Source organism: Myotis nattereri, assembly GCF_964212035.1.
Source record: "Myotis nattereri genome assembly, chromosome: 20".
In the NCBI taxonomy this organism is placed as follows: Eukaryota; Metazoa; Chordata; class Mammalia; order Chiroptera; family Vespertilionidae; genus Myotis; species Myotis nattereri.
Window position 1 is genome coordinate 3,451,145 of NC_138096.1, and position 27,722 is coordinate 3,478,866.

The 27,722-nt window shown below is 59.0% G+C and overlaps 1 protein-coding gene across 1 annotated transcript in view; it reads left to right on the plus strand.

Moving 5' to 3' along the window:
• The window catches only part of GALNT2 (polypeptide N-acetylgalactosaminyltransferase 2), a 63,707-nt gene extending 37,560 nt beyond the window's left edge, over positions 1 to 26,147 (plus strand). Inside the window, exons 3-16 of the mRNA XM_081114288.1 lie at positions 939 to 1,092; positions 13,286 to 13,384; positions 13,631 to 13,698; positions 13,853 to 13,918; positions 14,360 to 14,481; positions 14,826 to 14,913; positions 15,432 to 15,519; positions 16,504 to 16,607; positions 17,130 to 17,256; positions 18,394 to 18,486; positions 18,762 to 18,845; positions 19,394 to 19,520; positions 20,026 to 20,145; positions 23,560 to 26,147. Of these exons, the coding sequence (XP_080970414.1) occupies positions 939 to 1,092; positions 13,286 to 13,384; positions 13,631 to 13,698; positions 13,853 to 13,918; positions 14,360 to 14,481; positions 14,826 to 14,913; positions 15,432 to 15,519; positions 16,504 to 16,607; positions 17,130 to 17,256; positions 18,394 to 18,486; positions 18,762 to 18,845; positions 19,394 to 19,520; positions 20,026 to 20,145; positions 23,560 to 23,715 (1,496 nt within the window). The 3' untranslated portion in view covers positions 23,716 to 26,147. The remainder of the gene's footprint in view (positions 1 to 938; positions 1,093 to 13,285; positions 13,385 to 13,630; positions 13,699 to 13,852; positions 13,919 to 14,359; positions 14,482 to 14,825; positions 14,914 to 15,431; positions 15,520 to 16,503; positions 16,608 to 17,129; positions 17,257 to 18,393; positions 18,487 to 18,761; positions 18,846 to 19,393; positions 19,521 to 20,025; positions 20,146 to 23,559) is intronic.
• Positions 26,148 to 27,722: the final 1,575 nt, after the last annotated feature.

The following is a 27,722-nucleotide window of genomic DNA, read 5'->3' on the forward strand; positions in this document are numbered from 1 at the left end:
CCTATCTCGCCAGATATCCCGTGACACATAACGAAGTGCTCTTCGCGGGCCCCCGTCATTTAAATGGATATATTTGTTTGTCACCCTGGCATCTCTTTCATGCTGTCGCGTAAGGACCTTTTAGAGGGAGGATATCGGGGATTTTTTTTTTCCCTTTTAAGCATAGTGAAATGGCATTCAATTGGCCGCCGACCAGGAGGCCATAAATAAATCTGAGAGCTTTGTCCTTTGATTTAAAATATATTCTCTTTCCCTTCTTGGCCACTTTCCCAGAAGCGGCTGCTCCTTGTCCACAGGGTTTGCAGTTCATTAAGCCCATCTTCCCCGGAGGGTTGGAGGGAAGACTTGTAGCTCAGTCGGGAGGCCAGTGCAGAATCGCGAGTCTTCTGCTGTCCCGGCCCCGTGGGACCCGCCCCGGCAAAGGCATTCCCCGCCCTGGTCCACCTGCGGGCGGTGGCAGGTGTATGCCCAGAGGTCTCCGGAGGGGGCATCCGTCAGCGCCCGAGAGGTCTCCAATCTGAGACCCACGTGTGTGACTCTGAGCACTTGCGTGTCCACGTGTTCTGTGGTGTTAATCCTTGGAAGGTTCGTTTTCATAGATTTGCATCATTGTTCCTTTATTTGTTTTTAAACTATATTTGTATTGATGTCAGAGAGGCAGGGAGAGGAGGGTGAGAGAGAGAGAAACATCCACGATGAGAGAGAATCACGAGATCGGATGCCTCCTGCACGCCCCACACTGGGGATGGAGCCCGCCACCCGGGCCTGTGCCCTGACCGGGAATCGAACCCTGACCTCCTGGTTCCTAGGCTGATGCTCAGCCACTGAGCCACGCCGGCCGGGCTGGGCGCTAATCCTGGATGTGGCACTGCCCCCGGGGTGCGCCCTCCCGCTGGTCTCCGTGCCCCGTCCCACGCCCTCTGCTCCGCTCCTCACAGGCAAAGTGCGGTGGCGAGACTTCAACCAGGAAGCGTACGTCGGGGGGACCATGGTCCGCTCCGGGCAGGACCCCTACGCCCGCAACAAGTTCAACCAAGTGGAGAGCGACAAGCTGCGGATGGACAGGGCCATCCCCGACACCAGGCACGACCAGTGAGTATCGAGCGGCTCTGGCCTGGGCCGCCTGCTCCCCGCGGCCCCACCCGGGCAGTGGCTGTCCCTGCGGCGATGCTCACCGTGGCGGCCGCCCTGGGAAACGGAACACGGCGGTGTCTTCGCTGGGCGGTCAGCGTGGACCGACTCGGAGGCGCGTGGCAGTGGACCTGCCCCCGCAGGAGCGAGGACCCGGGTGGGGCCGGGTTCTAGTCCAGGTGCCCGTGGCCGGACCTGGAGGCTGGGTTGCTGGCCGGCACGTGGGAACCGGCAGGAGAAAGTTGTGTTAAAATACACTCACGCCGAAACCGGTTTGGCTCAGTGGATAGAGCGTTGGTCTGCGGACTGAAAGGTCCCAGGTTCGATTCCGGTCAAGGGCATGTACCTGGGTTGCGGGCACATCCCCAGTGGGGAGTGTGCAGGAGGCAGCTGGTCGATGTTTCTCTCTCATCGATGTTTCTAACTCTCTATCTCTCTCCTTTCCTCTCTGTAAAAACTCAATAAAATATATTTTTTTAAAAAAATACACTCACAAGAAAAGCATAATTTTCCATTCCTTTTTTTTAAAAAAAATATGTATTGTATTGAATTCAGAGAGGAAGGGAGAGGGAGGGAGAGGCATCAATGATGAGAGAGAATCATGGATCGGCTGCCTCTTGCACACCCCCTACTGGGGATCGAGCCCCCAACTCAGGCATGTGCCCTTGGCCGGAAATCGAACCCGGGACCCTTCAGTCCTTCAGGCTGATGCTCTGTCCACGGAGCCACACCAGCTAGAGCAGTGATGGCGAACCTTTTGAGCTCACTGTGTCAGCATTTTGAAAAACCCTAACTGAACTCTGGTGCCGTGTCACATAGAGAAAATTTTTGATACTTGCAGCCATAGTAAAACAAAGACTTATATGTTTGATATTTATTTTATATATTTAAATGCCATTTAACAAAGAAAAGTCAACCCCCAAAAAATGAGTTCGCGTGTCACCTCTGACACGCGTGTCACAGGTTCGCCATCACTGAGCTAGAGGCATAATTGTCCATTCTTCGCAGCCCTGTGGGAAGGAAAAAAAACGTAAATTCTTGCTTATTGGGACAGTTCGCGTTGGAAAAGGTCTAGAGCAGCGGTTCTCAACCTGTGGGTCGCGAGCCCTTTGGGGTTCGAACGACCCTTTCACAGGGGTCGCCTAAGACCATCGGAAAACATATATAATTACATATCGTTTTTGTGATGAATCACTGTGCTTTAATGATCAATTTGTAACTGACATTGGGGGTCGCCACAACGTGAGGAACTGTATTAAAGGGCCGTGGCCTTGGGAAGGTTGAGAACCACTGGTCTACAGACTAGCAGGGCAGCAAAGAGCCCAGACGGGGAGACACACACTCTCTCTGTCACCAGCCTGTGGTCTGACGGGAGCAGCTCTTGTCCGCGTCCCTCGCCGGGGATCGGGCACCTGCGGGTGGAGGGCACCCGGGTTTCGCAGACTCAGCTCGCGAGGTCTCCAGGCATCTGTCCCGAGCTGTGTCACCGCGGGAAAATGCTACCCTCTCTCTGCCTCTGATTCTTGCTGGTTGGGATCTTCGCCCGGGAGACGGTTCCCCGGGCCCTTAGCCGGCCGGTCGTGCTCAGGGGAGGAGCCACACGCGGGGCCTGACAGGTGCCTGGGCGCTCAGGAGGCCTGGGTGCTCGCCAGTTCCTGTGAGAGCCTCTCGCCATCACGGAGGGGAGCGAGGGGTACGTCTGCTGAGGCTCAGGGGCCGTGCGTGGGTCCTGGGGTTCCAGTCCCCACGGGTCCCAGGTGCGTGCATCCCCACCACCCTCCCCCCAGGGCATGTGGCACCCGGATTGTGCCACACCCTCCCCCGACCCCCTGGCCTGTTCACGCGGCCCTCACATGCTGCTGGGCACGGAGGGCGTCCCCATTGCACGGAGAGGGACCCGAGGTCCTGCGATGGCCGCAGCGTGCCCGGTGGTGAGGAGCAGTGACCTAGAGCTGAAAGGGTCCGTGTGGGTGTGGAGAGGGGCTTGGCCCAAACTCAGGAGGGGGGTGAAGTCCCAGCCGAATGGGGCGCAGAACCCCTGCCTGGGGCCCGGCTCCACGGCTTGGTCACATGTCCCTGAGATGGTGTGAGCCTCGTTTCTCCGTTCGGTGTAAGGGCTGGTGTCCCTGCTGTGGCTTGTCCGGGGAGAGCCGAGAGCAGACGGCCTGCTGTCTGACGGCTTGTCAGCTGCTCTCTCGCAAGTCCCTTCAAAGTTCCCAAAACTATATATATATGTAATTTTTTTTTCAGTGTTTGAAATAGGGAGTTTATCCAAGCAGATGTTTGAACAGTTCTCCCCTGGTGGGGTGCGTTTGAGGTGGGTTTAATTTTAGTGCCAGCTACTGTTGGTGCATTTGCATGTGTTAAAGGAGCAGCTGGGACGCCTTCGGTTTGTGTGGGGCTGAGGCCAAATTAAAGCTCCCCCACCCCCCAGAGTCCGTTGACTGCCAGGGCGTCCTGTCCTCAGAGTGTAAGCCCTAGAACCCCATTCTTTTTAAAACTATAGATATATCTACTTTATCATGATTATTAATATTATTATTATTGATTTCAGAGAGGAAGGGAGAGGGAGAGAGAGACAGAAACATCAATGATGAGAGACAGTCACGGATCGGCCGCCTCCTGCACGCCCCACACTGGGGACTAAGCCCGCAACCCTGGCATGTGCCCTGACCGGAATCGAACCCAGGACCCTTTAGTCCGCAGGCCGACGCTCTGTCCACTGAGCCACACCAGCTAGGGCCTCTCTGTTTTATATATATATTTTATTTTTTTTTTTTTTACAAAATTCCAACTTGAGGGCCGGCATTTCAGTCCTGGGCTGCGCTGCGGAGTCTCGCCAAAATGGCAGGGTTGACGTCAACTGTTTGAAAAGAGGGCTCATCGGGATTAAGGGCTGTGGGGAAAGACACAGCCAGCTTCTCCTCGGGACTCGGGAAGAATAAACATTGCTGAGGCCAAGAAAAAGTTAACATAAACGCAGCCCCGCGGAGGGACGCCTCGGCGAAGGCAGCGATTATGGGGCTCGGAGTCTTATGTTTAGGGGAGCGGAATCGGGGAAAACAGCAGACGCAGGCCCTGGCCAGGGTGGCTCAGTGGATAGAGTGTCGGCTCACACACTGAAGGGTCCCGGGTTCGATGCTGGTCAAGGGCACGTACCTCTGTTGCAGGCTCGACCCCCAGCCCTGGGCAGGGCTGGTGCAGGAGGAGGCAACCGGTCGATGTGTCTCTCTCACATCGATGTTTCTCTCTCTATCTCCCCCCCTCCCTTCCAGTCTCTCTAAAAAAGTCCACGGAAAAATATCCCCGAGTGAGGATTAACAAAGAGACGTAAAGAAACTCCGCTGGCTTGGGAGGGGGTTTCTGCTCTGCGTTAATGGGCGCCAAGGTGGGGTCTCATTTCGGGGGGGCCGGGGCCTTGTTCTCACTTCTCATTTTGCTAAGGAAAGCGGTGTCTTCTACACGTGCACAGCCCGCCCCGCCTTGTCCCTCGGCCACTGGGCGGCGCTGAAGCAGGTGGATGCCCAGCCTCTGTGCCCTGCAGGTACTGGCGGTGTCTCTGGCTTAAACACCAGCATCCGGCTGTTTTGTGTGCCTCTTCCTGTCCTTTCGTGCCTCTTTTTTGGATTAAACATTGCCTCTCGCCCTAACTGGTCTGGCTCAGTGGATAGAGCTTCGGCCCGCAGACTGAAGGGTCCCGGGTTCGATTCCGCTCAAGGGCACATGCCTGGGTTGCGGGCTCGATCCCCCCAGTAGAGGGCATGCAGGAGGCAGCCGATCAGTGATTCTCTCTCATCATGGATCTTTCTCCCTCTCTCTTCCTCTCTGAAATAAATTAAAATATATTTAAAAATAATAAATACTGCCCCTCTATCAGCTTGTTGCATTTCTGGCTTATCAGAGCCTAAGATCAATGAGCACGTGTGCTATTTCCCGCACAGCGGGCAGACCCAGCCCTCCGCCCTCCGCCCGCGCTCCTCTGCCCTCATGCTCGTGCGTCCCGCGGTTGACGTGTAAACTCCAGGGGACCGCGTTCTCTGTCTCAGGCCGTCAGTGGGTTCGGGTCTGTCCACATGTGTCTGTTTCCGTGTCCCGCCCGCGATGGCTTTCCCAGTTCGCCGTCTGCGCACGTCTGCGTCTCTCTCTCTCTCAGTGCCCGTTTGCCGGCGGCGAATTCAGTCTTCTTTTTTTTCTCTCCGTCTGAAAACATCTTTATTTCGCGTTCACTCTTGAAGGGTCCTGTCCCTGAGTGAGGCGCCGGGGCTGACCGCGACCTGGCACTTCTCACTGTCGCCCTGCTGTCTTCGCTTCCCCCGCTCCGGTGAAATATCAGCCTGATCTTATGGTTGCCGTGTGACGACACTTTGATTTTTTTTCCTTGAAGATGTTTCTCTTTCCCTCTGGTTTCCAGCCGCGTGTCGACAACGTGCCTGGGTTTTTTTTATGGATATGGAAGCTGTTTGGGGTTTTTGCAGGAATTTCTGAGTCCGTTTAGCTTGGGCCCTGTTTTATCTCCCCTCTCCCTTTGGGCCCCTAATTGCAACTTCATCAGGGGTGTCCCCGGGTCCCCCTGTCCCTCTCATGCTCTCCTCTGTGTTTTCAATGTATTGGTTATTCCCTGGGCTACAATCTAGATGCAATTCTACTGGCCTTGCTTCTGTCCCCAGACCCGCTCCTCTATCTTGAATATATCTATTCTGCTTTTCAATCCACCTATGGAACTCTTTATTTCTGTTATATCTCACTGTGAATGAACAAATAGAGGGTGTTCCCCCCCTCCCCCCAAAAAAATGTATACATACACTTTGAATAATGATAAGGGCGGTGTTGATTGAGATACACGTCATTGTCAAAATCGAGCTGTCCGCTGTGGCCGTGCGTGTGCGTTTTGTCGGGGACACGCCGTCGAGCGAGATTTAAAGGCTCACGCTGATGGTCTCATCCCCTTCTCCCTCTCGTCGGAATTTAATGTTTACTTTATGTTGATTAAAGTGGTTTCTGAGTGCGGCGTTAGGATCTTTATCTCCAAACCCACTTTGAAATTACCAAGATATTGCTCTGTCTCATTCGTCTGGAATTGCGCTTTTGGTTTCCTTTTTAATACTATGTTTATGTAGGAGAAAGCTGCAAAATGGCAGGAAATTGATTTTTTTTTTCACTTGTCTAAACTTCAGGCTTTTTTTTTTCTTTTCTTTCACTTTATTGCGATGTAGGCAGACGGAACAAGGTGATGGTTTTCCTGGGAGTTTAGGAGTTCAGGAGGTCAGTCATCTCACTATTGCCCCTGTGGTTTCATAGATGAAAGAACTGCGCCCTGCCCGGCCGGTGTGGCTCAGTGGTTGAGCGTCGACCTGTGAACCAGGAGGTCACGGTTCGATTCCCAGTCAGGGCACATGCCCGGGTTGCGGGCTCGATCCCCAGGGTGGGGCGTGCAGGAGGCAGCCGATCCATGACTCGCTCTCATCATGGATATTTCCCTCTCTCTTCCTCTCTCTAAAAAGCAATAAAAACATATATTTTTTAAAAAGACGGTGGGCAGCAGATAGGAGAAACGCACCTCTCTGCACAGAGCATTGAGTATAGGGACTGAATCCCCGACAAGTGGGACGCCAGCGTTCCCGTGTCGGGGAGGAAGACGGGGGCACCAGGAGGCGGAGAGCAGTGGAGGGGGGCGGGGCTGTCGGTGGCCTGTGATCCATGGACAGGACGGGGCAGACATGGCGCCCAGGGTTCCTGTGGTCTCACAGGAGTGGGCTTCCATCCCGATGGGGGCGGTGGGGGGGGGGATGGGGGGGATGGTTTAAAGTGCGGTTTCCTTCTGCACCGCCTGCCCCGTGTGGGAGGCAGGAGGGGACGGCTGAAGCTCAGATGGCTTCATCCGCCGCTGGTATTGTCTCGACTTCCAATAGCTCTTGACTCCTGAGAAAGCGTCCCGTCAAAATTCCGTGTCTGTAAAACTGGAGGCAGTAAAGGGCAGGGGATGCTCTTAGAATGCAGAGCAGTTTTATTCCATCCGCCGGTGCTCGGCGGACCGAGGCGGTGGCAACCCGGCGGCCGGCGTGGCCCAGTGGCTGAGCGTCAACCTATGAACCAGGAGTTCCCGGTTCGATTCCCGGTCGGGGCACAGGCCCGGGTGGCGGGCTCCATCCCCAGTGCGGGGCGTGCAGGGGGCGGCCGATCCATGATTCTCTCTCATCGTCGATGTTTCTCTCCTTCTCCCTTCCTCTCTCTCTCAAACCAATAAAAAAAATAATATTTTAAAAACGACAACTAGAAACCTACCGCTTCCCCCTCGGGTTGTTGGTGGCTTCTCCGTGGCCGGAGCCCACACACACCGTTTGGTGGACGCAGAGCGGGCCCCAGGTTGTCTGCTTGCTGTGTGTGTGTGTGTGTGTGTGTGTGTGTGTACGTGCTTGTCCCTCGGGGACACTCGACTTCTGGGGGGATCGGGGACCTCAAAGGGAATGAATAAACCCGAGAGGCCCCGGGTCTGGTAAACAGTTTGGGCACCGGCTTCTGCAGGACGCAGGGGCCCGAGGACGCGGGACGCTGCTGCCGACTCATCAGTCCGCTTGGGGTGAGGCAGACCCACGCTGATGACGGGGTGTATTCGCCTCCCGCCGGCTTGGGTCTTAAGCAGCCTCGTTTCAGAGGGGCCTGCGGAGGGTTTCCAATAGCTCGGGGTTTGGTTCGCTTCCACTTTCAAAGCCCCTGTAGGGGGAAGCTCTCGAGCTGTGAGGGCTGATCAGAAATTCGTCGGCTGGGTGGAATCCTGTGCCGCTGCCACTGTTTGGAGGATTAGTAACTGTGTTCTAATTACATGAAAATTAGCAGCTACGTCGCTTGCTGCTGCTTTTCTTTTTCATTCCATTTGCAGCTCTCACCCTGTCCCAGGGCCTTTGCAGCTCCCCAGGTCCCCACCGCCGATGCATGGTGCAGGGATCCCGCAGGCTGAGCCCCGGTTTGGGGTGGGTCAGAGCGGACGTGCCTGGGATTGAGGGGCACCCCCAGCCCAGGTGGGGCTCTCAGGGTTCCTCGTGCTCTGGGGGTTATGGCCCTCCTGTTTCGAGTCTCCCCCTCCCCCCTTTATTGTGAGTCCCGACTCCAGTTGTGGGCGAGGTCTTATTTGAAAGCCTGGATCTTTGGGGGTGGCCTTTGGAGGTGGGGGTGCATCTGGTAGCCCTGGTCGGGGTGGAGGAGCACAGCCTGCCAGTCCCTCGTGTGTGCTGGACGCTGGGGCTCAGGTGTGGGGGGGCAGGGGGTGGGAAACCGGAGTGACTTGGGGGGCAGAGATTTTAACCTGCGTGCTGGGGGGGTTCCTTCGACACCCGCGTGTGTAGGTCCAAGTTCCCCAGACGAGGCTAAACGCCGCTCCCTCGTAAGGAGCCGCTGTCACTGATCAGGCCGCTCAGGCTGCTGTATGTTTTCTTATTTTTTTTCTTTTTAAATATATTTTGATTGGTTTCGGAGAGGAAGGGAAAGGGAGAGAGAGATGGAAACATCATTGCCGAGAGAGAATCATGGATCGGCTGCCTCCTGCACGCCCCACACTGGAGATGGAGCCCGCAACCCGGACATGTGCCCGGACCGGGAATCAAACCGTGACCTCCTGGTTCATAGGTCAACGCTCAACCCCTGAGTCCCGCCGGCCGGGCCCCTGTTCTTCCTTTGAAGTGCAAATCGTGTACGTGGTCTCCGTGGCTGAGGGCAAGGGGACAGGCCAGGCATCAGTGCGGTCAGGGCCTCATGGGGGTCCCCTGCTGTTCAGGGCCCTCACCCCCGGGCCCTGTGTGTTCACACCTGCTGTGCACACACCACTGGCCACCCGCCGGGGACAGAGGAGCTGGGGGCCGACAGAATCTATTTAAATTGATTCTTAAGGTTTTTGAAACTTCCTGGCCCTCCCACCTGAGCTGGACCCCCACGCGGGCTCTCTTGGTTGGTCTCAGCTGGCCCACAGGTGGGCATGGGGACGGGCACCCGTTCAGGTGCTGGGCTGGCGAGGGAGACAGAGGTCTGAGTGCCCCCCGCCCCCCCCGGGCGCCCTTGGCCACGCCGTCGTCTCCTGGCCCGGCCCCAGGCGAGTACCTTGGCACAGGACGGGGAAAGGCCACGTCACCCTCAGAGTTGGAAGCTGATCAGTGCACCTCAGGGCACTTGTCCGCGTCCCCCCCCCCCCCCGCCACCCCCCGCGATGGCGCACAGAACGGCCCTTGTCTCTCCATCGAGTGGATCAGATTATAAGACGCTGGTTTGAACACTCTGAGCCCAGGCCCGCGCTGTGACTCAGGAAGGTGGAGAGGAACCACAGGGTAAATACACAGCAAAAGCAGAAGGGAGAGCCCGGCCAGTGTGGCTCAGGGGTTGGGCATCAACCTGTGAACCGGGAGGTCAGGGTTCGATTCCCGGTCAGGGCACTTGCCCAGGTTGCAGGCTTGGTCCACGGTGGGGGGCGTGCAGAAGGCAGCCCATCAGTGATTCTCTCTCATCATGGATGTTTCTCTCTCATCATGGATGTTTCTCTCTCTCCCCCTCTCCCTTCCTCTCTGAAACCAATGAAAACATATTTTAAAACATAATAATAGAGGCAAAACCCTAATTACAAAGTGGACAGAGAATACGAGCCGTCAGTTCATAGAAGAAACAATTCAGCCGGCTCATAAACCTATGGAAAGACGCAGGCCTCTCTTGAAACCAGGGAGACGAACATGAGAATCGCGAGAGGCTCTTGCAAACCAATGGGGTTGGCAAAATTGAGAAATCTGACTCCATGGAGGGGTGGGAGGGTGGTGAGAACAGGGAGCAGTGTGACCTCATGTCCCTGGGGTGGGAGTGGGACCGAGACACGGTGGTGGGGGCAGTGGGGCCGCGTCACGTCACGAAGGGATGCGTGATCTGGGACCAGCCGCTCCCGTGGGGGTCCGTCGTGCGGGGAAACTCGCTCACGTGTGTGAAATGAGTGCGTATCTCCATAACAGAAGTCTTAGTGGCGAATCGCACGCTTGGACTTCTCCTGGCGTGGGCTGGGCGACAGGGAGAAGGAGCGGGTTTGCCGGGCTCTCCCTCCCCGGGCCTCCCCTCCGTCGGCCACTGCGGCTCCGGCAGGAAGTGTGGTCTTGCTCTGTGGTCAGGCTCTGGTTCTGGAACTCTCGCTTCTATGGAACCATGTGCTTCTCCGCCCCCCTTGCCCATCCATCACGTGAGCTCTTCTGGCAAACCCAGCAGCGTCGCGCCCTGGCAGTGACCGCCAAGTCCTCGCCTCGGACCCCGTGTGTGTGTGTGTGTGTGTGTGTGTGTGTGTGTGTGCGCGCGTGCATGTGCATGGAAGCGCGTCTCAGCCCGTCCTGTTGGCCGCAGCCTTGGGTGACTACAGAGAGTTTCACTCTGACTTCGTGAGGACAGTCACCGGGGACACACATGGGTGTTATAACCCCGTATTAGAGTCACACCGGCCTTTCCGCTTTTCTGTTCTTGATTCCAGAGAGGAAGGAGGAGGGGGAGAGAGAGAGAGAGAGAGACATCCATGATGAGAGAGAATCATGGGTCGGCTGCCTCCTGCACGCCCCGCACTGGGGATGGAGCCCGCAAGCCGGGCATGTGCCCTGACCGGGAATCGAACCGTGGCCTCCTGGTTCCTAGGTCGACGCTCAACCCCTGAGCCACGCCGGCTGGGTCCTTTCTGGTTTTCAGAGTCCCTTTTCGCACATTTTTATTTGATACTCGCAGTAACCATGCAAGACTGTAAGAGCCATTTTCCTCCAGGAGGAGAGAGATGAGCTGCCCCAGGTCAGAGTTCCTAACAGGGTTCCCCACGGCTCTTTGTAAGAATATGAGACCCACCGGGGTGAGTTGGGGGAGAAGAAAACAGCTCTGGCTTCCTCTTTTACTTTTTTACCTTTTTTTAATTTTTTTTTTTTTAATTCCAGAGAGGAAGGGAAAGGGGGAGAGAGAGAAATATCCATGATGAGAGAGAATCATGGATCGGCTGCCTCCTGCACGCCCCATACTGGGGACCAGGTCCACAACCCGGGCATGTGCCCCGACCGGGAATCGAACCGTGACTTCCTGGTTCATCGGTCGACGCTCAACCACTGAGCCCCGCCGGCCGGGCAGCCCCCCGCGTTATGACACAGAGCCCCAGCTTCCCAGTCTGAAGGCTCACAGGTGATTAGCTCATCGGGGTCTTGGTCCACCTCTCGGGTCACGTCGGCCTCCGAGGCAGGCCTGCCCCACAGCGTCCTTCCACGTTGCCGTGGAGATCAGCTCATTTTCCATCCAGGCGAGAGTTCAGATATTGACGGTCTTGTCGTCTCAAGGGAATTTAGAACTAAATTAAGGATTAAAAAAAACACACGTGTGTGTGCCCAGCTTTTCAAGTCTTCATTTTACTGGGCAAGAAGTTACCAGCATGACCGCGGCCGTTCCAGACCCTTGGAAAGGGGAGTGGACTTGACCCGCAGCCCCTGCTGTCCTCCGGCACACGCCTCCTCTGCTGACTTCTGATCAGCCACACTTTCTGCTCAACTCCCCAAGAGAAAGTAGGAAAGTCCCGGCCACAGCCCCCTGCCTCCTGCTCCCCTCCTTTCCCCCTCCCCCCTGAATTTCTATGTTGGGCGTCTCTCACTGGCTCTGGGGCAGTCAAGTCTGCTTGGCACGGACGTGGCTCTTTAGACGTAAGATTTATTGTTTCTTTTAAAGAAACTCCCCAAGCCCTGCCTCCCTTTCTTGGCTCACAGTGAGGACTTAGGCTCAGGATGCACTTACAGACACACACGCATACTCCCTCTGACCTCATGGGCCGGAACCTATTCCTTGGTCTTTTACTTACAAAATGGGGATGCCTCCTCCATGTCCTGATCGCCAATTCCTGAGGACCGCAGAGGAATTTTAATGGAGCCATGTGAGGTGACGTGCCTTCTGAGGAATGCCTCCCGGCTCCTGGGAGACCCGGCTTCCCACAGAGAAAAGGGAAAGGAGAGCATAGGGCGTGATTGGATCCGTTAAGCTGACTATGATGTGAGCATGAAAAAAACTTTCTCCTCCCTTTTCTGATTCTCCCAGGGCTGGGTACTGGATGGAGGCATCTGCTGGGCCCAGCAGGCCCACTGTGCGCCCACGCGCACCCACTGTGTGCCCACTGTGCGGGGAGGGACTAACTGCTGGGGCGGCGGCCTCCTCACATCACAGACCCAGTTCTCGGGCGCGTTCTCTGGTGATTTGTTTACCGTTGAGCCCTGCAGATTCTTTCTTCGTCTGACAGCTAATTCCTGAAACCGGGAGGAAATACCGTCCTATCAGCCCGCTTGTCTTTGAAGATTTAGCCTCAGGAGCTGCGATGAAGGACGGCATTAATCCCAGGATGCGTTTTCCCCCGACCAGTCTATCATGCCGTTCCCTCGTGATTCATTCGGTCACGCCGTGCATGCACCGAAAATAAACAACAGACGCCCGTGCTGTGTCTCGGATCTTTTCAATTGCTTTTTAACTGCACTGATTTTCTTGCTCATTTGCAAGATCTGCTCCTCGGAAGCAGTTTTCTCACCCAGGAAGGAAAACCAGCGTCTGTCGGCCATTTCCCCGTAAGCCCGCTGGTCGCGTGGACCCACTGGGTCCCTGTCCGCAGCCGCCTGACCTCCCCCTTGGTCCTAACTGCTTAATGCTTGTAGCCATGGCCACGCTCCGGAGATTTTAACGCATCTCCTTCCCTCTCCCGTGGATTTCCCATTAAACAGGGACACCTTTGCCCGGCCGGTGTGGCTCAGTGGTTGAGCGTCAGCCTATGAACCAGGAGGTCAGGGTTCGATTGCCAGTCAGGGCACAGGCCCGGGTTGCGGGCTCCACCCCCAGTGTGGGGCGTGCAGGAGGCAGCCGATCCATGATTCTCTCTCATCATTGATGCTTCTATCTCTCTCTCCCTCTCCCTCCCTCTCTGACATCAATACAGATATATTTAAAACAAACACACACTTCCAGGAACACGTTACTGTTTCCTTGATTCTCACTGTGACTGCATCTCAGGGTAGCCAGAGCCTCCTGCAGACGCCAGGGGCATCCGGGCGGTCCCTCTTGGCGGGTCGACCCGCCCGTGCCCCCCCGGGGCCTGGCACAGCTGGCCCAGTCCCTGGTTCGGAGGCCAAACTTCTCTCTCCCTCAGGTGTCAGCGGAAGCAGTGGCGGGAGGACCTGCCAGCCACCAGCGTGGTGATCACCTTCCACAACGAGGCCCGCTCGGCCCTGCTCAGGACCGTGGTCAGGTGAGGCGGGGAGAGGGTCCCGGTGGTGGTGGTGGGGGGGTGGCATTCCTCGCAGGGACCCTGCATGCGGGCTGTGTCCCCTGCACGGCCAGGGCGGGGCCGTCCGGGGTTGCAGGCAGGTCCCCTGAGCGTGCAGAGCAAGGAGGGGCCGATGGCGCCTCCAGACAAGGATGGGGGCGAAGACAAGAGAATTCCCCACCCAGTGACACCCCCAAGGCCCGCAGCTCCGTTTCTGTCCCTCCTCAGTGTGCTTAAGAAGAGCCCGCCCCCCCTCATCAGAGAAATCATCTTGGTAGACGACTACAGCAACGACCGTAAGTGCCGACGGCGGGTCATGAAGGGCGGGATCAGGCCCGCGGGAGGAGGGGGTGCCCGCCCCTGGGGCGCCCGCAGTGACCCAGAATCCCTGCCAAACGCCGAGCTCCCGTAAACGTGAGGGTCGCACGCTCTCCTCTCCTCTTTCCGCAGCGGAGGACGGGGCGCTCCTGGGGAAAATCGAGAAAGTGCGGGTTCTCAGAAACGATCGGCGAGAAGGTGAGACTCTCGGGGATCAGTGTTGACTTTCCCTGAGCCAGGAATCCCTTAAAGAAAGGTTTCCGCCGGCCCAGCCGGCCGGTGTGGCTCAGTGACCTATGAACCAGGAGGTCAGGGTTCAATGCCCGGGTTGTGGGCTCGGATCCCCGTGTGGGGGGCTGCAGAGCTGCGGGTGCAGGTGCGGGTGCAGGCGTGGGTGCAGGCATAGATGCAGGTGTGGGAGCGGGTGCAGGTGCAGGAGCGGGTGCAGGTGTGGGTGCAGGTGCAGGAGCGGGTGTAGGTGTGGGTGCAGGTGCAGGAGCGGGTGCAGGTGTGGGAGCGGGTGTAGGTGTGGGTGCAGGTGCAGGAGCGAGTGCGGGTGCGGGTGCGGGCTGTGCTGTTCCTGCCTTTCCCCAGAGGCCGCTCTGCCCTCCCTGATGTGCGTTTGACTCTCTCCCGCAGGCCTGATGCGCTCGCGGGTCCGGGGCGCCGACGCAGCCCAGGCCAAGGTGCTGACGTTCCTGGACAGTCACTGCGAGTGCAACGAGCACTGGCTGGAGCCGCTGCTGGAGAGGGTGGCCGAGGTGCGGGCGGGCGGGCGGCCTTCTCCTCGGTGCCGGGAGGGGGGGCCTCGGGGACAGGTGTTCCCCGTGGGACCCGTGGCCGAGGTGCAGTCGGGCCGGGCGGCTTCTCCTCGGTGCAGGAAGTCACAAAACACAGGACCGCCGGCCGCGGGCATGACGGTCCCGCAGTCCCTGCTGCTGGTCGAGAACGCACCATGTGCCGGACGCTTTGCACATGACCTTCCACCCAGCACACACACACACACACACACACACACACACCTGACAGCCGAGGCACTGGCATCACTTGGGGGGTCGGGTTCTCAGGGTGTGTTCACCCCTACTCTTGTCTCTCTCGGTTCCAGGATAGGACCCGGGTCGTGTCGCCCATCATCGATGTCATCAACATGGACAACTTTCAGTACGTGGGGGCGTCCGCCGACTTAAAAGGGGGTAGGTGCGCTCACGGCCCCCCGCCCACCCTCCCTGTCTGGGTCCGAGTGATGCTTATACTTTTTTCCGTTACTCTCTCCCCACCCGTAAGCGATTTTCTTCTTTAAAGAGAGACTGGAGAGAGAGGCTTGCAGGCCCGGGAACCCGCCCCTGTGCCCTGCCCTGGGGCATGCGGGAGGCAGCGGGCAGATTACCCCCCTCTTTTCTCGCCTCCTTCCGGCCCCTGGATACGTGGGGGGTCCCCACATTCCGCTTCTCATATACTCTTGGGCGTTTTAGCTTTAGAAGCGCCCGGCCCACGGGTTGCATTCTGGGGAAGCTTTGGGGGACGAGGCCCCCCCTCCGCCCCCGCCCCTCTCTCCTTCCGCCGCACCCGCGCGCGTTTTGTTGTGTGTTGCGCGTTGCTCTGTTTCCGGTGAGTCTTATCCGAGCATCCCAGGCCTCTAAGCCGTGAGGGCCGGGGCCGGAGCCGCCGGCCGGCTCTTCTCAGCGCCCTGTTCCCCGTCTGTGCCCGGCAGGTTTCGACTGGAACCTGGTGTTCAAGTGGGACTACATGACACCCGAGCAGAGGCGCGCGCGGCAGGGGAACCCGGTCGCCCCCATCAAGTGAGTGCCAGGGAGCTCTGCCCCCCCAAACCCTGCGTCCCCCGCTCGGCTCACACGGTACCTGTCCGAGAACCGGGAGCGAAGAGCGTGGAGGTGTCTTTCTCCATGTGAGGCCCCCACCAGGAGGCCCGCCCGCCCGGGGTGCCCTCCGGTTCCTGGCGTGAGCGCTTCCCGCAGCCGGCGGGGTCTGGGGGTTGACCTCAGGGCCCGGGAGGAGGGCAGGGCCCGGTGGAGGCCCCGGCTGCTGCCTTTCCCTGTCCGACCTCCTCTCCTGTTTGCCACAGAGGAGGCAGCTCGTCCTCATTCACACCCTGCGCTCAGGTTCCCAGGCCGGGCCAGGCCCGCGCTGGGAGTCGGGTGCCCTTCCGCCCCTCAGAGCAGGAGTGGGGGACCCTCCCTGGGGCCCAGCGTTTCTCCCCGGGGCTCCCAGCCCGGGACGCTGGGCTAGTTCTCACGGCTTCTCTGCTGGGAGGGAGGAGGGCTCTGTAGACGTCTGTCAGCCCCTCCCAGGCTGGTGGGAACGAGACGATGCAGGTCCATCAGACAGGAGGGACCTGCTCCACGGCCCTGGCCCCGTGGCCGCGACCCCAGGGCCCTGCTGACCCGGCTGAGACGGGCACGGTTGACGGGCATGTCCTGCGGGCGCTGCCTGCGTCCTGGTGGGGGTTGTGCTCCTCCGAGGACACCGGGCACAGAAAGGCTGAGAACGTGCCTGGAGCCGCTGGCCCGGGAGAGCCCAGCCACTGGGGTCACTCCCTTCGGGGCTCGGACCAGCCCTCCCGCCGCGGGGGCGCCTGGCAGGGCGAGTGGGGAGGGTGTGGAGACAGTGGCAGAGCAGAGAGGGGCACCGGGGCTCTGAGCAGAGAGCCGTGCCCCGGGGTTGTTTACAAGGTCAGCATGGAGGACTGGCCGTGGCGTGACAGTGCCGCTGAGCTGGCCTTGACCTCTGACCTCTACTCCCTTCCCCCCTCTCTGCCTCTGTAGAACCCCCATGATCGCGGGGGGGCTGTTCGTGATGGACAAGTCCTATTTTGAGGAGCTGGGGAAGTACGACATGATGATGGACGTGTGGGGCGGAGAGAACCTGGGTACGTATGCGCCGCGCGTCTGCCGCCACCGAACGGTTTCCGGTTCTGGCGGAACCAGGGTCCTATCCTGCCCCCCAAGTGGGGCAGACGCGGCAGAGGGCAGCCTCGAAGAGACAGTCAGCGAGAGTGTGTGGCGTGCAGGACGCCAACTGGAGAAAACTAGAGGGACTGTTCATCGGACGTAATTAGTCCCCGCATCAGTATAAATGGTCTCCCTTTTATTTTTGGGGGGGGTGTAATATATATATTATTTTATTTAAGAGAGGGAGGGAGGGAGGGAGAAAGAGATGGAAACATCAGTGGTGAGAGAGAATCCTGGGTTGGCTGTCTCCTGCACGCCCCCCACTGGGGATCGAGCCCGCACCCCGGGCCTGTGCCCTGACCCCCGTGACCTCCTGGTTCCTAGGTTGACGCTCAAGCACTGAGCCCCGCCGCCAGGCAGGTTTTTGTTTTAATGTATTTGTACCGATTTCAGCGAGGGAGGGAGAGGGAGCCCCGTGGTCACGCTGCCTCTCCCCACAGAGATCTCCTTCCGCGTGTGGCAGTGCGGGGGCAGCCTGGAGATCATCCCCTGCAGCCGCGTGGGGCACGTGTTCCGCAAGCAGCACCCCTACACCTTCCCCGGCGGCAGCGGCACCGTCTTCGCCCGGTGAGTGGCGGAGAGGCCGAGCGGGACCAGGACCCGCAGACCGCCACCCCGACGGGGGGCCCGGCCTGGCCCGGTGGAGGCGTGGCCTTCGGTGGCGGGCCCGTCAGCAGGGACAGGGGACGCTGTCCATCCACAGACCGCGGGCGCCTCCCGGGCACAGTGCTGCGTGGGAGGGGCTGGTCTCAGAGGGGTGCGTCCTGTGCCGTCGCATTTATAGGACAGTCGCAGCCGGGGGTCGGGCTGGGGCAGGTGTGACGACGGGTGGCACGAGGTGGGCGGGGCTGATGGGAGGTTCTTTGACCCGATGCCCGAGGGGCCGGTCAGGGAGAGCCACGCGTGTGGGAACGCACGCAGGCTATGTTAAGAGAACTTACACTCTGACTCGAGGTCCAATATGTGGATAAGACGCAAGTCCAGCCACAGGAAACTCAAGCCAGAAAGACCTCGTGATCTGTAGGGTCTATTTTCGCCAACCTGAGCGCTTTCCGAAGAAAAATAGCAAGGCGGTTCATGCTTTCCCTGGGGCAGTGGTTCTCAGCCTTCTGGCCCTTTAAACACAGCTCCTCATGTTGTGACCCAGCCATCAAATTATTTTCGTGGCTACTTCATCACTGTCATGTTGCTACTGTGATGAATCGTCATGTAAGTATCTGAGGTGCAGGATGGTCTTAGGCGACCCCTGTGAAAGGGTCGTTCGACCGCCAAAGGGGTCGCGACCCACAGGTTGAGAACCGCTGCCCTAGGGAATCGTAGATGCTAAAGATAAAGCTGTGTGCACGCCCATCAGCCCTGCTGCGAGGTGGTGGGAGTGGCCATGGGGTCAGGCTGGGGGTGCCGGAGCTGGAGCGGGGGTTGCGGGCACAGGGCAGCGGGTCCAGGCGCTGAGATGAAGGGGACCTGGGGCAGGAGGACAGGGTGTGACCGGAGCCTGGGGGACAAGACAGTAGACGGGGCGGGACGCCCAGGCCGCACCCTGTAGGCGCTGAGCAGGGCCGGCCTGCTCCCCGCTCCCCGCTTCCCGCTTCCCTGGCAAAGCTGCCGGCCCCCTGCCCCGGGGACCTTCCCGCGTGGCACCCCACGCAGATGCGCGCTGCCGGAGCGCAGACCGCGGCTCATGGAGACTCGCTTTGCTCCTAGCAACACCCGCCGGGCGGCGGAGGTGTGGATGGACGAGTACAAAAACTTCTACTACGCCGCCGTGCCTTCCGCCAGGAACGTCCCTTACGGCAAGTAGGTGTCGCCTGTGCCCTCCGGCCGCTCTGCATGGGGCCCTGAGGAGGGACGTGGTGTGGGGGGGCTGGGGCTGGCCTGAACCCCAAGAATTGCCCAGGTGGCAAAGGGGGACCTCCCTCTGCTCCAGGGTGGGGGCCAGGGTCGGGGACACAGGGACACGGGCGATCCAGGCTCCACGCCCGCCCAGCCCTGTTCTGGGGGCAGGCGTCCAGGTTGGACGCGGAGCCCACGCGTGTGAACTCGTGTGAGAGCGTCCGCTTCCCTCTCCTCAGTATCCAGAGCCGCCTGGAGCTGAGGAAGAAGCTGAGCTGCAAGCCCTTCCGCTGGTACCTGGAGAACGTGTACCCGGAGCTACGGTGGGTCCTGCCGGCCGGGCCGGGGTCTCCCTTCCAGGGTTTGGGGGGGGGCAACAGAGGGCAGCCAGGTGGCAGGCTCTCGCCGTGAAGTGGGGTTTGTGCCCTGACCGGTTTGGCTCAGTGGATAGAGCGTCGGCCTGCAGACTGAAGGGTCCCGGGTTCGATTCAGGCCAAGGGCACGTACCTCGGTTGGTTACAGGCTCCTCCCCGGCCGGGCGCTGGTTGGGGCTCGTGCAGGAGGCGACCCATCGATGTGTCTCTCACCTCCACGTTTCTGTCTTTCCCTCTCTCTCCCTAAAAATCAGTGGGAAAATATCCTCGGATGAGGATTAACAACAACAAAAAAATTAGAAAAAAAAAAGTGGGGTCTGTGCTGCAGTGAGGGTAGAGGTGCAAACACGGGCCCCCGTGGCGGGGCTGCGGGCCTGCCGGCGGCCTCCCTCCTGCCTCTCCTCGCTCCTGCTGCCCGAGACGAGCCAGCAGCTCGGGGCCGGGCGTGGGGCCCGGGGTCCCTCGGGGTTAAGCAGCCGGTCCTCCTCGCCATCCAGGGTCCCCGACCACCAGGACATAGCCTTCGGCGCCTTGCAGCAGGGCACCAACTGCCTGGACACGCTGGGCCACTTCGCCGACGGCGTCGTCGGCGTGTACGAGTGTCACAACGCGGGGGGCAACCAGGTGGGTGCACGCGGGGGCTGGGGCAGCTGGGGCCCCAGGAGCAGGGCGGGGCCTGAGGTGAAGTGTCCCAGCTGCCCCTTCTCCTGCCCTGGGGGAGGTCTGTAGGGAGCTCTGGCTCCTGCTGGACACCCTCCTGCAGCCTTGGGGGCGGACGGGGTGTCCCAGGTTCTGACCGGTGCCTGGAGCCGAGTCTGAGGCCCCCTCGGGAGGGAAGGAAGCCAGGGGAGGCTACGGGGGTCACCAGGCCCTGCCCGCGCTCCAGGGCTAAAACAGTTCCTCTTAGTCAGGTTCTCCAAGTGCCGATTGTGGCTCCCCCGGTGCCCCCCCAATTGCAGACTTGCCTTGAGGCACAGAGTCATCTGATGGCCCTGAGCTGGTCAGGTTCCCACACACCACACCCCCTCCCTCTCCCCCCACCACCTCCCCGTCGTCTCCCCGCCGGGCCCACCTGTCCCTTCTCCCTCCTGGCCCCGCGGCGCACGCCCCTGACCCGCGTGTGTTGCAGGAGTGGGCCCTGACCAAGGAGAAGTCGGTGAAGCACATGGACCTGTGCCTGACGGTGGTGGACCGGACGCCCGGCTCGCTCATCAAGCTGCAGGGCTGCCGGGAGAACGACAGCAGACAGGTGCGCTGCCCGCCCTGTGCCCCCCCTACCCCCACCCCCACCCCCAGGGGCCGTGCCCGGCTCCTCCCGCCCGCGCCCCGGGCTCCCACGATGATGCCCAGCTGCCTCATTGGACTCAACTCCTGCTGCCCCTGCAACCGCACACAGGGCGGGGTTCCTGGCATGGAGGGGGGGTGGGGGGCACACAGTAGGTCTGTGCCGGGCGGGTGTGCATCCCGATGTCGGGGAGCGGTGCGCGTGGGCGCTTGAAGGCTGGTGGGTCTCCCGCCGGCACCCGCCCCGGGCAGCACCCTCTGTGCCCCCCCTCCCCTCCTGTCCCCCTGTCATCTGCTCCTGCCGTGCGGTCACTGTCCTGGGCCCCGTCTTCCCATGTCCTCTCCGGCTGTTCCCGTGTGGGCCTCGCCCTCGAGGCTGACGAGGCAGGGCCGTGTGTGCAAAGGTTGCTGAGCCCAGCTCTGGGCTGGGCAGGGAGAGGGCCCGCGACGCCTGCCTGTTGTTTCCGCCTCTCGGGGGGCCTGCCGGGGAGGGGGGCTGCCGGGGGTCCCTCTTGGGAGCTTCTCTGTGGCGCCATGTGCCCCGTCCTGTGTGTGGCACCCGAACGTTTGCTTATGGCCGGCAGTGCCTGTGTAACGCATCTGTGTCGATGAGGCGGCTTCTGACTGGCTGGTGCCTGTGTGGGGAGGAAGAACGACTGTGAAACGGAGAGGCCCCTGTCCCCTGGACCCGGGCCACCGGGAATCCTGCAGGAGGGACAGGGCGGGGCGGGCTGGCGGGCGTGGGTCTCCAACGCTTTTAAAAAGACGGGGGGCTGCTTAGCCTGTGGAGCGTTACCTTTCCGAAGGGCTTGCTTTATTGCAAGGGTTGACAGGTGCTCCTACGGGGACCCCAGTTCCCGGGAGCCTTCACGGACACCCCTAAAAGGCTCGCGCCATGGGAGGGAGAGGCCTGCCAACAGTCAGCTTTTCTGGGTGCGGGTGAGGACCTGTTACGCCGCTCAGCCCGTTAGAGGGCGATGCTCCCCGTGAGAACGTGAGGTTCCTGACGACGTTTCGGTCGGGCCTCAATGTCTCAGAAGTTTGCCCCACCCCGCCCCCGCCCGCCCGCCCGTCCTCCCAGACGGAGGGTCCGAGCTGATGAGACGGCCTTCGGAGACAGCGGGGGGCTGGTCGGTTTTCTAAGGCCTCCGTTTAGCAGACGCCCTAGCAGAGAAGGGAATCAGACTTCATTCATCCGCATTCTCTGTCCAGCTGATTGCTGGCCACTCGGAAGGACGCGTGGATGCGGGCAGCCGGGCACACACTTGCCATGACAATGGAGAGAACAGCTGGGGGAGGGGGTGACAGCCGAGAGTGAGCCAGAGTGAGGGGGCGATGGGCAGGCAGCAGTCACCTCCCCAGCTCATCCGATCGCCCTGAGTTTCAGGGTCGTGGGTCGTGTGGCAGGGCCAGTCCTGGGGCGCTGGGCTCTTCGTTGCTCTGCCCCCCTCCAGGCCTCACCCGTTTGCCCTTGGAGAAGAGCTATTTGTATCTCAGCGCCGCACGGTCTTGCCAATTGGAGTATTTGGTTTCCAGACACGTCTGTGTGTTCGTATGGTGAGCACATTTGCAGTCCGAGGGGAAAGGGAGGCAGGAGGACAGAAACTTCCTTCCACGCTATCGAAAGGATTTGCACAAGGACTTCGGGAAGGAGGCTGGCGGCTAGCATCACAGCACGTCCACGAGGGAGAGCTCGGGGAGAAAAACCGGTTCCTTTTTCTTTAGGAACAAGCATTAGAGATTTTGACATGGGGATAAACAACAGGGTGAGATTTCATTCAGGCTGGTTCTGGGCTTGGTTTTCTGACCTGGTAGGTGGATTAATGGGTTGAGTTTGGCTGGTTGGGTGAGGGATTGATTGGTCATTGAGTTTGGTTGGTTGGTTGGTTCAGTTAGTTGGTTGAGTTCGGTTAGCTGGGTGAATTTGGTTGAGTTCAGTTGGTAGGCTAGTTGAGCTTGGTTGGCGAGTTTGGTTGGTAGGTTGGTTGAGTTTGGTTGGCTGGTTGAGTTCAGTTGGTAGGCTAGTTGAGCTTGGTTGGTGAGTTTGGTTGGTAGGTTGGTTGAGTTTGTCTGGTTGAGTTCAGTTGGTAGGTTGGCTGGTTGAGTTTGGTTGGTAGGTTAGTTGAGTTTGGTTGGTTGGTTGAGTTCAGTTGGTTGGTTGAGTTTGGTTGGTGAATTCAGTTGGTAGGTTGGCTGAGCTTGGTTGGCGAGTTTGGTTGGTAGGTTGGTTGAGTTTGGCTGGTTGAGTTCAGTTGGTAGGTTGGCTGGTTGAGTTTGGTTGGCGAGTTTGGTTGGTAGGTTGGTTGAGTTTGGCTGGCTGGTTGAGTTGAGTTGGTTGGTTGAGTTTGGTTGGTGAATTCAGTTGGTAGGTTGGCTGAGCTTGGTTGGCGAGTTTGGTTGGTAGTTTGGTGTTAGGAGGGTGTGCGTATGTGTACACACACATAAGTAGGACACATTACAAGCATTTTAATGTCTGTTCTTTACAAGTAGGACATTCAGAACCCAACAGAATCGTTTGGTTCCTGCCACGCAGAACAATGGGGACTCTGAGTCCAGGTTCGCTCACCCACCCAGGAGCTCACACACAACAAACAGGTTCCTCAACTTGACGCTCTGTCCACAAAGGCATTTCCTGGTAGTTGACCTGACGCAGTGCCTCTGGCTCACCTGAGTGAGGTCCCTAAGCGGGAGCCGGGAAGTGCCCAGGCCACGCCCCCGGGCAGGGCGGCCTCCCCACAGCAGGGGCAGGACTGAGTCCCTGCAGCTCCTTTTTGGGGTGAAATACCAGACAAGCCTTCTGGTGAATGCATTTCCCTCCAGGAAAGTACTGGGGCTCGGACGGGGTGAGGGGACAGGAAGGGGGGGGCGGGAGGAGTGGCCCCTGGGGGGCCCAGAGAAGAGCTTTGAGGTGCAAAGCAGCCTGGCCCTGGGTTTCTCCCTGGGGCCCTCAGTGGCCCCGCGGCTGCTGCTTCTTGGGGCGCTTGCCAGCTCCCCTCCTTTATGACCAGAAACCAAAAGCGTGTGTGGGTTGGTTTTGACGCAGCCCTAGGACCCTGGAAACGAGTCTGCTTGTGCATGCGTGTTTTTAACACCCTGTTAACTTATAAATATATATAAATACACTTACTGATCGCAGAGAGGAAGGGAGAGGGAGAGAGAGAGAGAAACTCAATGATGAGAGAGGATCATGGACCGGCTGCCTCCTGCACGCCCCGCACTGAGGATCAAGCCTGCAACCCGGGCCTGTGCCCTTGGCCGGGAATCACACCGTGACCTCCTGGTTCACAGGCCCGAGGCTCAGCCACGGAGCCACGCCGGCCGGCAGCCTGTGCTCCTGTCCGTCCATGCTCACGGCGAGGCGCTCTCCTGTCTTTTGCAGAAATGGGAGCAGATCGAGGGCAACTCCAAGCTGCGGCACGTGGGCAGCAACCTGTGCCTGGACAGCCGCGGGGCCGCGGCGGGCGGCCTGAGCGTGGAGGTGTGCGGGCCGGCGCTGTCCCAGCAGTGGAAGTTCTCGCTGAACCTGCAGCCCTAGGCGCCACCGCCGCGCCCACGGGCGGTCGGAGACCACGGGATCGATCAAACTTTCCGCGAAACTATATACCTCAGTCTCCCATCCCGTCTGCACGCGGGCGCCTCGCACCGACGGGACGGGCGGCGGACACAACAGCGAGGGAAGACGACTGATCTCCAGTCACAGCGCAGCCTGGTCCCCTCCCTGGGCCGCCGCCCCTTCCTGTCGGCTCCCTCCTGGTCCTGCCCAGACGCCAAGGAGCAGCCCCAGCCACAGCGGGGATGCGACAGCCCAGGCTCCAAGTGTGCGTTTGGGGGACGGGAGGGGGAAGGGGCGCGTGGCTCCATCGCGGCGGGAGAACTCTCTGGAAACCTCCGTGTGCCCCATCGCGAGCCCGCGTGGCCCACGGCGCCGACGGCCACCTGCAGGTCCGGCTCCCCGGCACCTCCACACGACGCGAAGGACCTGCCGGATCTGAACTTGAACGTTTCTGTGGCGGGACACTCACTATAAATAGATATAAAGAGAGCACACGGCCGTTCCGGGGGTTTCTGTAGGCCCTCACCCTGTAAATGCCCCTCGGAGCCGTGCCGGCCGTGCCCCCGGGGGTGGCCCTGGCAGCGGACGGGGCCCCGTGGAGGCCAGGATGCCAGCCGCGGCCCCACCCCACTGTTCGGCTCCAGCGTGGGCGTCACTGCTCTGTGTTGGAATCCACTTTGCGTGCCCCTGGCATCTGTAAACCTGGACTTGATTGGACAAATGTTGCTTTAGGTGTTTTTCAATGAAATTTCTTTTCTCTAAGGAAAAACAAAAAATGATCCCACAGCTCCCAGGGACGGTCAGGGGCTGTTACGGGCTAGCGACGGGCGGAGGGTGAGTGTCCTGGCAGCTGGCTGTGTCTGTCCCTCCGGACCCAGGCGAGGCCTCGGAGCTTGGGGTCATTGTCAGGACGGGCGGGGACGGCCCTGCCTGCTCAGCGACACTGAGGACCCGGCGTCTGAAGCAGCGGCCGGGTGGTCAGTGTGAACCACGGACAGCGACGAACAAGAATGAAAAGTAGCCACAGGGAGAGAGGCCGGGCGCCCCCTGGATGGCGGGTGTGTCCTGTGGCGCCTCCTTGCCTTTGGAGGGACAGGCCAGCCCCAGCCCCAAGGAGGCCCCCGGGTCACCTGGCCACGGGTCACCTCTCGCTCCCTTGCCCACCTTCCCACACGCTGCCTGGTCTCAGGCCGGCCGTGCCCGCAGCCCCCTGTCCCCCCATGTGGTGGCGCGTGCCTCCTGAGGGCACACTGCCAGGCCCCTCTGGGACGTCGCCGGGTAGAAGTGGCCCCGGAAGACCCTGCCAGTCGACACTGCCACTTCCTGCTCATTTCCTTTTTTTTAAAGATCGAAGTTGATCTTTTTTTTTTTTTTAATTGATTTCAGAGAGGAAGGGAGAGGGAGAGGGAGAAACATCAATGACGAGAGAGAATCATAGATCGGCTGCCTCCTGCACGCCCCCTAGTGGGGATCGAGCCTGCACCCCAGGCATGTGTCCTGACTTGGAATTGAACCGGTACCTCCTGGCTCAACCCCCGAGCCAGGCCGGCCAGGCCTGATGGTTTCTTTTAGGAGAGGGAGCTCGGTTGGTCTCTCTTCCTCCACATGCGCTTGCCCTTGACAGTGGATGGGGCGTGGCAACATGGCCAGGGGGGCTTTCCCACCCGGCTTCTCCCTTTTGCCCCCTGCCAGGCAGTGCCAGGGGCGGACTCGCACACGTTCGTCTCCAGAGGCTCCTGGGAGAGTCAGGTACCTGTGTCGGGCTGTTGAGCCCCGATGGGGCGCTGGGCCCCGCACCTGGGCCCCCTCCTCAGACCGTCACCTTGAGCTGTGACTACTGTTAGAAAACCATGCCCCCGACGGAAAACAAATTCTCATCAGGTCCCTGTTCCTCTGCCCACACACCGCCACCCAACCCAGGAGCCTCGGCACCCTTTGATCTATGGGGCCCTGGGGCCCCCTGCCCCCCAGCGGGCAGCCCCGTGGCCTTGGCCCGTGGACACTGCGAGCGGAGGCAGCTGCCCCCCCCCCCCCAGGCGAGCTATGTTTACACGACACGGTGTGCCAAAGCGACGTCCTGCGGTGGCGTATTTTGTAGTCTTGGGGCCCGTCTCACCCCCACCCCCTTTTTACAAACGGAGATTCTTCCCCCAGCGCCCCTCGAACCAAGCGAGGCGACGCCCCCCCGTCCCCCCACCGTGGCGGTCTGTCCTGTGTCTCCATCGGCGCTCCGGTGATGGTGTCTGTGGGTCTGTTTTGCAAATTCAAAAATCTAGTTTGGTAATTTTTTTTTCCCAGTTGATTTTTTTAAAAGAACTGCTGTACAGAGCTTGTGCTTTGTCCATTTTATAGATGGAAACCATCCTTGAACATTGTTTTAACTTAAATAAAGAGACGATGCTTTATAGAGAGGCGCCCCGGGGCCGCCGTGGCTGTCCTTGCTCTCGGGGGACGGATGTGTGAGGACGGAGATGGTGTCTGTCCTCTTGGGGGGACTCTGCTCAAGGCCGTTTCTTATCACACGTCCACATGCGTCCACCGTTCGCCACCGCGCCCTTTTGTTTAATCTTATTCGTGATGATAACCATCATCGTTCGTAGAGGGTTTCTGGTGTGCCAGGAGCCAAGCCAAGCCCTGAGATCCATCAGTCCCTCCCCACAGTCATGGGTGAGGTGGTGTTTGGGGGTGCATTTTACCGCCAGCTGCGGAGGCTGGTGCTCAAAGCCGTTAACCTGCTCAAGGTCAGGGGCTGACCTGCTCAAGGTCATGCCACTCCTGGGCACTCACGTGGAGTCAGTTCTGGGCAGCCCGACCCAGCGCCTCCGGTCCAGACCAGGGCGGGGGAGAGGGAGGCATGTTTGCACAGATTTTAAAGTATTTAAGATCAATACACCTGTCTCCCAGTTATCTGAGCTCCTCAGTTCCGTCCCAGGCTGGCTACGTTTCTCCCTCGTTCTCGGCCTTTTAAAGTAACTGCCCTTCACATCCATATCGGAAAAGGGGTGTGGGGGGGGGGTAAAACTCACATTATTCGCAGAGGACAGGATATTGTACATGGAAAACCCTAATGACTCCACCACAAAACTGCTAGGTTTAATCCATGAATTCAGCAATGTAGCAGGATACAAAATCAACACCCCCAAAAATTGATGGCTTTTATAAACCAATAATGAATTCTCAGAAACTAAGCAAACAATTCCATATACCGTTGCAACAAAAAAAGTAAGATACTTAGGAATGAACTTAACCAAGAGGTAAAAGACTTGTACTCAGAAAACTACAGGTTGTTGAATAAAGAGATAGAGGAAGACATAAACAAGTGGGAGAATATACCATGTTCATGGATGGGCAGAATTAACATCATTAAAACGCCCATACTACTCAAGGCAATCTACAGATTCAATGAAATCCCTATTAAAATACCAAGAGCATATTTTACAGATCTAGAACAAATCCTCCAAAAATTTACATGGAACCCAAAAAGACTCCGAATAGCCGCAGCAATCTTGAGAAAGAGAAGTTGGAGGAATCATGATACCAGGTATAAAGTTGTACTGCAAAGCCACCATAATCAAAACAGCCTGGTACTGACGCAAGAACAGGCCTGTATATCAATGGAACAGAATAGAGACCCCAGAAATCGACCCAAGCCATTCTGCTCAATTCATATTTGACAAAGGAGGCAAGGGCATACAATGGAATTAAGACAGTCTCTTCAATAAACAGTGCTGGGAAAATTAGATACATACAAAAACAAAAACAAAACAAAAAAATGACCATCAACTTACACCATACACAAGAATAAACTCAAAATGGATAGAAGACCTAAATGTAAGAAGTGAAACCATGAAAATCCTAGATGAAACCATAGGCAGCAAAATCTCAGACATCACTCACAGCAATATGTTTACGGATACATCTCCAAGGGCAGTGGCCGGCAAACTGCGGCCCCTTGAGTGTGGCTCTTCCACGAAATACCACGTGTGGGC